Source organism: Cherax quadricarinatus, chromosome 5, assembly GCF_038502225.1.
Source record: "Cherax quadricarinatus isolate ZL_2023a chromosome 5, ASM3850222v1, whole genome shotgun sequence".
Taxonomy (NCBI): domain Eukaryota; kingdom Metazoa; phylum Arthropoda; class Malacostraca; order Decapoda; family Parastacidae; genus Cherax; species Cherax quadricarinatus.
In genome coordinates, this window is record NC_091296.1 from 64,723,481 (window position 1) to 64,736,158 (window position 12,678).

At 37.9% G+C, this 12,678-nt stretch overlaps 1 protein-coding gene across 2 annotated transcripts in view; it reads left to right on the forward strand.

The window, feature by feature from the left end:
• Window positions 1-150: 150 nt before the first annotated feature.
• l(3)05822 (lethal (3) 05822) overlaps window positions 151-12,678 on the forward strand; it is a 45,432-nt gene continuing 32,904 nt past the window's right edge. Inside the window, exons 1-3 of one of the 2 annotated variants that reach the window (XM_053771569.2) lie at window positions 151-243; window positions 2,904-2,967; window positions 12,323-12,518. In XM_053771569.2, coding sequence (XP_053627544.2) covers window positions 222-243; window positions 2,904-2,967; window positions 12,323-12,518 — 282 coding nt within the window. In that variant the 5' untranslated portion in view covers window positions 151-221. Of the gene's footprint in view, window positions 373-2,903; window positions 2,968-12,322; window positions 12,519-12,678 lie in introns of both variants that reach the window. The other variant, XM_053771570.2, reaches the window with a different exon arrangement.

Genomic DNA, 12,678 nt, shown 5'->3' on the forward strand with positions numbered 1-12,678 from the left:
AGTGTAAATTTTAAATAAATTATTCACAAAGGCAAAAAAAGTCACAATGAACTTTGTTTATGGAATCATGTTTAAATGTACCGCTAAGAGGGTGATGGAAGATTGACCAATCACGAGGCAGGTTGTGGATATCCTAACACATGATTGGCCAATGGTCGCTTGTCTTAGCCAATCAGGTGCGGGTAGTGCGTGACGTCACTGGGAGGAAGTGGGTTGTAACTATGGACGACCTTCTGACAGGAGGTAAATGTTTTCGTCATCTATTTGTGAGTCACAGCTAGGGAATGTCCCCCAGTCCGTGCTTGAGAGAAAGCTGGACACCATTGTGTGTGTACCTGGGACTGGCAGTAGTGTATGTAAACTGTGTGTAAGGTGAGAGGGGTAGTTTAGCTGTCACTTATCTAGTGTTTTCCTAGCAAGTGGGAGGTTGTAACTTTTTTTTTTTTTAACCTCATTGCTACTTGTATTCGCGAGCTTTCATTATCTTCGAGCTTGGCTACACCAGGTTAACATATGGATCAAGCATGGGGTGTATAATTTGTTTATAAAGCTCCTGGATCGATGGAAATAAGTCATTTTGACTTTTGGGTTATCCTAGATAATATACACCATGTATAATAATTGAATTTGTGTACCTGTGCCTAAATTAACTTCCTTAATCTCAGCCCTTATACCTGGGTGTGCTTTCCTTACCAATTTCTTCGCTGTGGCCTGGTGGCAAAAGCTCTTCACATCACACAGTGAGGGTCTGGGTTCAATTCCCAGTGAGGGTTGAAACATTGGGCATGTTTCCTAACACCGGTTGTCTATGTTCCCCATCAGCAAAGTGGGTACCTGGGTGTTAGTCGACTGGCGTGGGTCACATACTGGTACAAAAACTGATCTAAATTGCCCGAAATGCTCTGCTTAGCAAGTGGCTTTCTATATAGTAGTATGTCATTGATATCACCTTTGTATATGTAGAAAGAGAAATGAATATATTATATAGGTATTCAAGGCGGTAGCAGTGCTGTATGACCCTGGTAGTTTTTAGCACTTTTTGATTATAATAATAGTAATTCGAGGTGGTAGACAAAGGTGAAGACTGATATTGCAAGGACCCCAATGGAAATAAGTCACTTTGACTTTTTTTGAGTTATAAGTAATGTACACATGCTGCTATGTATGATAATTTATGTAATTGTATGTGTACCTGTACCTGAATAAACTTACTTATGTATTTGGACTTCAGTAAGGGCCCTTGATAAAGTTCCACACAGGAGACTGATTAAGAAAGTAGCAGCACATGGAATAAGAAATATCTCCTGGGTGACTGATAGATTGTAACAGTTTGTATTAGTGGGTGAGAAATTGGAATGGAGACCTATGTGAGAGGTGTGCCACAGGAGTCAGTGTTGGGACCTTTGCTGTTCAGCAATCTACATAAATGACATTGATTAGGGAATAAATAGCGACGTAAGTTTGCCGATGACGACAAAATAGGCTGTCAAATTTCTCATGTGGACTCTAGAAGGCTACAGGATAACCTGGATAGGTTGAATGTCGTGGTCAGAGAAGTGGCAAATACAGTTCAATGCAGACAGGTGTAAGATTCTATTCCTAGGAAAATAACTATGGCATTTATTAGCTAAATAGTGTAGATCTTCGTAAAAGTGAATGCTAATAAAGATCTAGGACTTCTCGTTAGCAGAAATTTAAAGCAAAAACAACAGTATATAAATGTTCACAATGAAGCTAATAAAATTCTTGGTTTTATGTCAAAAAGTATAATAGTCCTAAGTTCATACTTTATGTAATTTTGCTTTGACCTCATTTAGATTATGCTGCTCGGTTCTTGTCTCCATATTACAGGATGGACATATATGCACCCAGAAATATACAAAGAAGTATGATGAAGTTGATTTCATGTATTAGAAACCTTTTCTACGAAAAGAGGCTGAAGGCATTGAACTTGCACTCTTTGGTTAAAGTGTAGAATTAGGAGATATATGATTAAGTGTACAACTGGAAAAGAGGAATAATTAAAGGGGATATAAGTAATGTTGAAAATATCTAACCAAGACAGCACTTGCAACAATAGATTAAAATTAGAGAAAGTTAGGTTTAGAAAGGATATTAGGAATTACTGGTTTGGCAGCAGACACATAGATGGGTGGAACAAGCTCTCAGGTAGCATCATTGAGTCAGGAACATTGGATGGTTTTTAATATAAGTTGGACAGGTACACGAGTGGGTGTGGGTTGAAATTGCCTAGTATAGGCTAGTAGGCCTGCTGTAGTGTTCTTCATTCTTATGTTTATTATCTTTACAGATTCCTTTCACCTCTCTTTTCTACTGCTCTTATCTTTACAAATTCCTCTTGCCTCTCTTTTCTACTGCTCTTGTCTTTACAGTTCCTCTCACCTCTCTTTTCTATTTCTCTTGTTATAAGCTGTATAGTTAAACCATTGTCATAATCCTTCTTTTGCCTAACCGAACTCCTGACTACCAAAAAGATTCTGTATTTGTTTCTTGTATTTTCTTTTAAATTCTGTTGTAGCTCTTGAAAAGTTTTAGGACTGGGTTAATATTTGTATAGAGTGATTTTTATATATACAGTGGACCCTCGCCTAACGAACGCATCGCATAACGTTAAATTCGCCTAATGATACATTTTAACACTAACATTTTGCCTCGGCTAATGTTAAAAAACTCGCCTAACGATATTCGTTCTCAGGTACCAATTAATATCGTTAGGTGAGGGTCCACTGTACTGTAGTACAGGTCTAATATAGATTATATAGATTACTGTACTAAATATGTATAACTGCAGCATTCATGTGCTATCAGAACCATTGTACAAATTTATTAATATGAAATCTTCATCATCACTAGAAAAGTTACATTAAGATTTTTTTTTTCAGATATTCGACCAGTGAGACGTGCTCCCCCTCCCCCTAAATACCGGCCAGTGGGCCCACAGCCACGGTAAAATTTAATTGTTGGGATTTTTCGTGTCCTCATCAAATCAGAAACCTATTTCTTGTCATACCAGTATGCTCTGTGAATTGCAACATTTAAAACTTTTCAGAATTTAATTATTTTGAATTGTAGATAATGCTATAGTTTAAGTAATTTCCATAAAACTTTGTACCATATATACATAAAGCATGTCAATTATCTTGACCCTTTTTTGTCTGTAGATTTTTATTTTTTACTTGCTATTCATAGGCGTCCAGTTATCTTTCATAGCTTTAAATTACTGCAAATAGAATTAAGAATGGGTGAAGAAACTGCTCTCAGGTAGGCTTTTAATTGGCTTCAAATTGTGTAGTAATGCCTGCCAGTCACTTGAAACTCAGTTTTCCCAGTTATCAACTTCATTAAAATAACTGTAAATGGATAAGCTAATTTTTTAATAGAAAAGCTCATTTCAAACAGAGATAGCATAGCAAGCCTTTGTCTTCAACCTGTAAAGAGTGAGTAAAGTAATTTTAGAAAATTAAAACACCTTGGTGTTAGCATCATTCTTATGCCCCCCAAAATTTTCTGGTTATTTATATCCTTACCCCATATATGTATGGAGTCTATACTGTACTGAGAAGAGGTACTATGGGACCTTATTCATATTTTCTGATTTGTTTACATGTCTTTCTAAGAATTTATATGTGGTGAGTTTAATTTTCACACCTAATTCATAATTGGCTGTTGTATTCGTACTTGTGTACAGTATAGGCAGTCCCCGCTTAACGATTGGGTGCTTGCAAGGGTTCTCATAAAGCATATCATATTCCCATAGACTTGGTTATACAAGTTGAATGCTGCAGAAGAAAAATTCAGACCTAAAATATCAGCACCAGTGAAACATGAACCAAAGTACAGTAGTACCTCGGTACTTGAACTTAATTCATTCCAAAGGACTACTCGAGTACTGAACAAAATTTTCCCATGAGGAATAATGTAAATTAGATTAATCTGTTTCAGACCCCCAAAAATACTTACAAAAGCATTTTAACATGGTTTACAAGCCTAGCATGACTTCTCTCAAGTGATATATGTTCTGTTTGGCATTTTTGTTCAAAATAAACCTTCTCATCACAATTGAACACTTGTTAGGGAATAAAACCCTTAGCCTCTACATAGTCGCTAAACTCACTGACATATTTCTCGGCAGCATCTTCGTCAGAACCAGCAGCCTTCCCATACTTCACTACACAGTGTATGCCACTTCTCTTTGGTCTTTGTTTCGTAACTGGTTTCACTCCTTTTGCAACATCAGCCTTTTTAATGGCCTCTTTATTTTTTAGTATCGTAGTGATCATACGTTTCACCATACGAAACTCGGTAGCAAAATCAGACACACTGGCACCACTTTCATATTTCACTCTGAGTTCTTTTTTTCATCTCTGTTGTGACTACCCAATTTTCTTTTTGGTTGGCTGTTATCACTAATCTTCTTAGACCCCATGGTGACTTATTTATACAAATATAATAAAACACCAAAAGATGCAAAGAAACAAGAGTTTGTTTGGTCGAGTGCTGAGCAAACGGTCGATTACCAAACATTTTTTTTTTTTTTACCGAACAGCATTTGAATACCGAATTGTTCGAGTTGGGAGCTGTTCGAGCACTGAGGTACTTCTGTAGTACAGTATATAAAATAGTACGTTAATGGATATGCTCACCAGAGATGGGTCAAACACTATCAAGGCTTAGTTACCAAATTTGGTGGAATTGTAGTTTTACTTGGAGGATAAAGGTAATCTTCCTTCTCTTAGCCTTAACATTACTGCATTTATTACTCGACGGCCTTTTGTAGCTAAACTTGGACGTGGTGGAATAAACTGGTCATGATGAAAGTGATTAGCCAAAAGCCTTGTCACCCTTAGCATAATGGATGACGCATTGATGTTTGCTAAACAGTGTTTCATTCCCTAGTACAGCTGTGTTCCCTGGTTCCTCAAACTTGTTAAACCAGTTTATTGTAAAGCGGGGACTCGCTATAAATTGCTTGGCTGTATGCTTGTTATCTTCACCTATTTGGTGATATTGGTAATACAGGCCCTCTCTTATTTAGAATAATGAATGTTATCAAATTTATATAAAAGTTTGAATACAGTACTGTACTGTAATAGAAATTTGATATATCCCTCAAATTTTGGAAAAAAAAAAATAAGAATTAGAGATGACGCATTATTTTAACTAAATTTCCAAGTTTTCTGTTTTGGAAATTTGGAGATCTTTCCTAATTCAAAATAATTTATTTTTAATTTGGAAGCATTCCTAATATTCTTCTCAAATAGAGGTTGTAATAAGAGAAGTTACTGTACTTTATTGCAAGTGCTTTGTGTATAAGTACAGTGTTGCCTCAGTAATGTAACTTCATAAAAGCCTACCCATTTTGACATTTAATAATTTTATTAACCTTTTCACTGTTCATCAGGTAGATCTGTCTTGAGCTCAACTCACTTTGATAAGCTGAGAGTGGTAAATTTTGGCCAAGATATGCGAATGCACAGTAAAAAAGCCTGCCAATGCAGTGCATGGGGCATGCCCTTGTGTTTGGTTGAAAATAGTGTTTTCTAGGATGGTTTTTATGGTTTTATTGGTTGTTTCTTGGTATCATTTGAGAGAATGGAAGACATACTTCTAAAACAGAGATGTCTTTGGTTGTTTCCAGGACTGGAAGTAGCTTGAAATTGGCTTCATTAGTGGACATATTAAATTTTTGTCAATTTTTCTGAGGACAGGTAATGCCCCTTCCAATCTATTGTATGGGTTTTTACTATGTATGATCCATTATTGAGACTGTAAACCATGACCAATCATTCATGGTTATAATATATTATCCAAGAAATAGGGTAATTTTTTTTTTTTTTGGGGGGGGGGATTATGATGAATTCAAAATGAAAAGCAAGTGTAATATAGGAGAGGCCTCTGGATGTGATTAATGAACAGAGGAAATGCTGGAATGACTTGTGTGTGTGTGTGTGTGTGTGTATACTCACCTATTTGCACTCACCTATTTGTGGTTGCAGGGGTCGAGTCTTAGCTCCTGGCCCCGCCTCTTCACCGGTTGCTACTGGGCCCTCTCCCCGCTCCATGAGCTTTATCAAACCTCGTCTTAAAACTGTGTATGGTTCCTGCCTCCACTACGTCATTTTCTAGGCTATTCCACTGCCTTACAACTCTATGATTGAAGAAATACTTCCTAATATCTCTCTGACTCATTTGTGTCTTCAACTTCCAATTGTGGCCTCTTGTTTCTGTGTCCCCTCCCTGGAACATCCTGTCTTTGTCCACCTTGTCTATTCCACACAGTATTTTATATGTCGTTATCATGTCTCCCCTGACCCTCCTGTCCTCCAGTGTCGTCAGGCCGATTTCCCTTAATCTTTCTTCATAGGACATTCCCCTTAGCTCTGGAACTAACCTTGTCGCAAACCTTTGTACTTTCTCTAGTTTCTTGACGTGCTTTATCAAGTGCGGGTTCCAAACAGGTGCTGCATACTCCAGTATGGGCCTGACATACACGGTGTACAGTGTCTTGAACGATTCCTTACTAAGGTATCGGAATGCTGTTCTCAGGTTTGCCAGGCGCCCATATGCTGCAGCAGTTATCTGATTGATGTGTGCTTCCGGAGACATGCTCGGTGTTATACTCACCCCAAGATCTTTCTCCTTGAGTGAGGTTTGCAGTCTTCGGCCACCTAGCCTATACTCTGTCTGTGGTCTTCTGTGCCCTTCCCCTATCTTCATGACTTTGCATTTGGCAGGATTAAATTCGAGAAGCCATTTGCTGGACCAGGTGTCCAGTCTGTCCTGGTCTCTTTGAAGTCCTGCCTGGTCCTCATCAGATTTAATTCTCCTCATTAACTTCACATCATCTGCAAACAGGGACACTTCTGAGTCTAACCCTTCCATCATGTCGTTCACATATACCAAAAATAGCACTGGTCCTAGGACCGATCCCTGTGGGACCCCGCTCGTCACAGGTGCCCACTGTGATACATCATTACGTACCATGACTTGTTGTTGCCTCCCTGTCAGGTATTCTCTGATCCATTGCAGTGCCCTTCCTGTTATATGTGCCTGATGCTCTAGCTTCTGCACTAATCTCTTGTAAGGAACTGTGTCAAAGGCCTTCTTGCAGTCCAAGAAGATGCAATCAACCTACCCCTCTCTCTTGTGTCTTACTTCTGTTATTTTATCATAAAACTCCAGAAGGTTTGTGACACAGGATTTGCCTTCCGTGAATCCATGCTGGTTGGCATTTATACTCTTGTTCCGTTCCAGGTGCTCCACCACTCTCCTCCTGATAATCTTCTCCATAATTTTGCATACTATACACGTCAATGACACAGGTCTATAGTTTAGTGCCTCTTTTTTTTTTTTTTTTTTTTTGTGTGTGTGTGTGTGTGTGTGTGTGTGTGTGTGTGTGTAAAAATTGGTTAAATTACTGACTTCTGTACACTTTATAATGCAGTTTGAACACTGAATGGGCAGTTGCTTTGTGCTCAATCAAATTTTATTGAATTGAGCAATGGAATTGGACTCATTGGGCAAAATCATCAGTGCATAAAATGCACCCACATTGCTAACTTTGTGCCCATGTTATTCTTTTAAGTTTTCCATCATTTTATGTAATTTTGGTGTCACTGCCTTCAGAAAAAGGTTCACTACCATTTCAGATTTTTCTTTTTAAATATGAACACTGTGAGCACTTTATTTCAGGGCTTTGGACAGTGAGAGGGTTAACTGTGTCCAAAATACAGGAGGGCCCTTCTTTACAGCAATTTGCTTTATGGTGTTTTGCTAATACAGCAGTTTTCAATTATGCCCATTCTTCATTTATTCAGACTTCCTTCAAGAAATGTATTCATCACTCACTATAGGCTAAGGACAAAATATTTTAAAGTAATGTGTGCACTGTATATGAAGTTTTTAGGCCTAGTTCTATTGCTCACTTAATATATGATAGTGTAAACATGTTATCAGGCTTTTATATGCATTTGAAAATGAAAAATGGCATCGGTAAACGAGTACCTCGGTAAGTGAGGAGAGGCTATATGCTCCTTGCTTAGAGGCAAATTCATTTACCAACGTGGTCTTAGGAACGGAACTATCATTAAGTGAAGAGAGGCTGTATGTACAGTATTTTTGTGGCTTAAAATATGTCACTAGCAGATGTTTTTGATTTTGGAAAAAATCTTGAAAAGCTCTGTGACCAGATGTGTTCATGAGGTGCATCATGGGGTACCTGCATAACTAGTATAAGTAAGCAATGAAATCAAGACCTGCTGTTCCACCACTAGCTTCCTTACAGGAAAAATTCATTACAATTGCATGATACTGTACTAACAATGGAATTCAGCCAAAAACCACACTAGGTAGATTTAACTTAGGATAATCCAGTATAGTCAAACAAAGTAACTATACTGGACTGACTGACTGACTCAAATTTCAAATTGAAACTCATGAGAGTAGACACTATATGCTGGATAGTAGAGGTCTGGGAGTAATCAGGTTAGAATAAGATAGAAGGGAAGAGGAAGAGAGGTCCAGTTCCTAGAATCAAGAGCCCTTCACCAGCTTCAAGGCACTCCAGATTCCTTTCCTCTCTTGATGAGTATAGGTTAAAAAATGCAATCTTACTTATAAACATTGTATAATTTTTTGTACAGCTTGGAATTGCCTCCAGTAATATGGCATTACTTTTTGTAATCCAGTGGAACCTCAAATATCGAACTTTCTTTGGTCCAGAAGGCTGTTTGAGTGCCTTTACCGAATTAATTTATTCCCATCAGGAATACTGTAAATTAGATTAGTCCATTTCAGACCCTCAAAAATACACTTATAAAAATACTTACAAAAATACACTTACATAATTGGTTGTGTTGGGAGCAGTTTGATTTTTGAGGTTCCACTGTACATATAACTCTAAAGTTTATTAAGCCTTAAGGCCTATTACCTACTCTAATAAATATGTGTATAATAAATATAACAATTGAAAAGTGAATGAAATTCAATAAAGTACACTATTTTTTCTTTCCAAGAGACTAGCCAAATCCCACCAAGGCGGGGTGACCTAAAAAGTAAAACAAAAGCACAGTATTTTATTCATGTTTATTTTTTCTTTTGGGGGCCATCCCTTTAAGTAGTACAGTGGACACCCGACATTCAATATTAATCCGTTCCTGAGAGCTCATCGAATGTCGAAAATATCGAAAGTCAAATTAATTTTCCCATAAGAAATAATGGAAATCAAATTAATCCGTGCAAGACACCCAAAAATATGAAAAAAAATAATTTACCACATGAAATATTAAGTTTAATGCAATAGAATAATTACAATAACAATAGAATAATTGACACTTAACCTTTAATGAAGATCTGGTGATGATTGATGGGATGGGAGGAGGGGAGAGTGTGGATGGTGTTAGTGTTTAGAAGGGGAATCCCCTTCCATTAGGACTTGAGGTACCAAGTCCTTTTCCGGGGTTACTTCCCTTCTTTTAATGCCACTAGGACCAGCTTGAGAGTCACTGGACCTCTGTCGCACAACAGATCTGTCCATAGAGCTCTGTACCTCCCGTTCCTTTATGATTTGTCTAAAATGGGCCACAACATTGTCATTGTAATAGTCACCAGCACGGCTTGCAATAGCTGTGTTAGGGTGATTTTCATCCATAAAGGTTTGCAGTTTAACCCACTTTGCACACATTTCCTTAATTTTTGAAGTAGGCACAATGGATTCCACAACTGGCATAGGCTTCTCAGGGTTAGCACGAAACCCTTCAAAATCTTTCTTAATTTCCATACTAATTCTCGCCCTTTTTACCACAGGGTTGGCACTAGAAGCTTTCTTGGGGCCCATGGTTACTTACTTTGCAGAAACAAGCACCAAAAACAGTGATAATATGGATAATATGGAATGTACAGAATGTATCCTTAGATGCGCTCACACTGGCTGGCTTGTAAACGCTGGCACACACGGGGCAGTTCAGGCCACACGTGGACACGTCTCATACGAATCGTATCGAATATCGGGTTTTCCATCGAATGTCGAGGCAAAATTTTTGCGTTAAAATGCATCGAATGTCGGATTTATCGAATGTCGATGCCATCAAATGTCAAGGGTCCAATGTACTACCTTAATGTGCATAATTTTGAGTGAGCCCATTTTGAATGAAGTCCTGTCACCTTCCATTTAGGGATTTTATATGAAAAACAAGAATTGAAGCAGTCCAAAATGGGAGTTGACACATTTAATTTTTGCTGATGATACTGTGTTTTTGGGGGATTCTAAAGTAGTTGCAGAGGTTAGTGGATGAGTTTGGGAGGGTGTGTAAAGGTAGAAAGTTGAAAGTGAACAAAGAAAAGAGTAAGGCGATGAGTGTATCAAACGATTTAGTTTAAGAAAAGTTGGATATCACTTTGGAGGGAGGGAGTATAGAAGAAGTGAATGTTTTCAGATATTTGGGAGTTGACTTGTCAGCAGATGGGTTTATGAAGGATGAGATTAACCATAGAATTGATGAAGCTAAAAAGCTGAGTGGTGTGTTGAGGTATCTGTGAAAACAAAGAACGTTATCCATGGAGGCAAATAAGGGAATGTATGAGAGTGTAGTGGTACCAACACTTGTATGGGTGTGAGGTATGGATTGTAAATGGTGCAGCAAGGAGGCGGCTGGAGGCAGTGGAGATGTCGTGCTTAAGGGCAGTGTGTGGTGTAAATATTATGTAGAGAATTTGTAGTGTGAAAATTAGGAGGTGTGGAGTTACTAAAAGTATTAGTCAGAGGGCAGAAGAGGGGCTGTTGATGTGGTTTGGTCATTGAGAGAAAATGGAACAAAGAATGACTTGAAGAGCGTATAAATCTGTTGGGGAACAAAGGCGGGGTAGGAGTTGTCCCCGAAAAGGTTCGAGGGAGGGGGTAAAAGAGGTTTTTGTGGGCAAGGGGCTTGGACTTCCAGCAAGCATGCATGAACATATTAGATAGGAGTGAATGGAGACGAAAGGTTTTTGGGACCCAATGAGCTGTTGGAGTGTGAGCAGGGTAATATTTTGTAAAGGGATTCAAGGAAACCAGTTAGTTGAACTTGAGTCCTGGAAATGGGAACTACAATGCCTGCACTTTAATGGTGGCATTTGGGATATTGGCAGTTTGGAGGGATGTCCAAGCTGTCGTATCTGAGCACCTCTGAATGCTGAAAGTTTTCTTTCTTTTTGGGTCATCCTGCCTCACTGGGAAATGGCCCACATGTTAAAAAAAAAAAATACCATACTGTACAATACAAGCAATCCTTACTGAAAGTATCCCCAGCCATAGCTTCATGCTTTCATCCAATTCTGCCCTTGTTCTTATTCTAGCCTTCCTTCAACTCTCATACATAATTGGCAACATATCTTGTCCCATTTTATTTGTATTGTAATCTAAGTAACTTGCTGTATCTTTATCATCTATTCAATCATTCCACAAAACTGAATATCATTGAGCTACTTTAATATGCAGTTCTTTTGTAATTTCCATGGGGAAATGGAAAAGAATTCTTCCTCTGTAAACCATGTGTGTTGTAAGAGGCAACTAAAATGCCTGGAGCAAGGGGCAAGTAACCCATTCTCCTGTATAAATTACTAAATTTAAAAAGAAAACCTTTTGTTTTTCTTCCGAGTTTACCCTGCCTCAGTGGGATACGACCAGTGTGTAGAAAAACAAACTCTCTTGTAATTGTAGTTAATGGCATGAGACATCCTATATAATAGGCTGTGTCTAGTTCTTAAATAGCATGTAAGCCTTATGATTAGTTGCCCAAAATACTTTGCATAGGTGGTGGCTATTTTATATATGTACCTACTATTGTACATTTAACTACTTTTTTTTGTACAGCTCAAAGAAATAAACATTGTTATATACTTAGGGAAAGGGAAGGGAAGGTTGAGTATTGCATTTAAGCTCCTTTGTAAATGCTCTGGTCAAAAGCATTTAAATTCCCTCCATTACCCAGTCCCTGCCTTACAAGACTTTTATTTTCAGTTTTTGGCTTTCAAATTTTGCAACCATTTGTTGGACATAAATGCTGTAAATCAAATTTAATTCAAGGAATGTAACGGTGATGAAATATTGGGTTTACAGTTTACTTGTGTATAATTAGAAAAAATGTAATTATGTATAGCATTGTTGGGAAAACTAACCTGTGCTTGTAAAGGTATTAGTTGAATGTATAGAATTCTTTTATGAAAAAACTTGTACAGTAATTCAGTTGTTTGTTGGCTTGTGGCTGCTACATAATTATAAGCTTGTGAAGCTGTGTTGTGAAAATCTCTGCTTGCAATTACACAGGAATGATGCTCTGCTAGTCATACAATCTGAGGAAAATACGGGTCCCCGACCAGTCCCAAGAGCATCAATGAAATTCCCATCACAGAGAACCAGTCATAATGGTTTACCCAGATCTGCCTCATTGCCTCTCACCAATGGTATACAAAAGAAGCCACCACCACCAAGACCGCCACCACCTAAATTTAATCAATCACAGGTTAGTTTAAAGTTCATAGTGCTGCACTATTCTTCAGTTGTGTTTGAAAGCTTTGTAATATTATATATAAAACACTGTTCAACTTTATTTTTGAGACACACTACTTTCATCATTTTCATTTATTTACTGATTTAAAAAAAATCAAAGGGGACAGAAAATA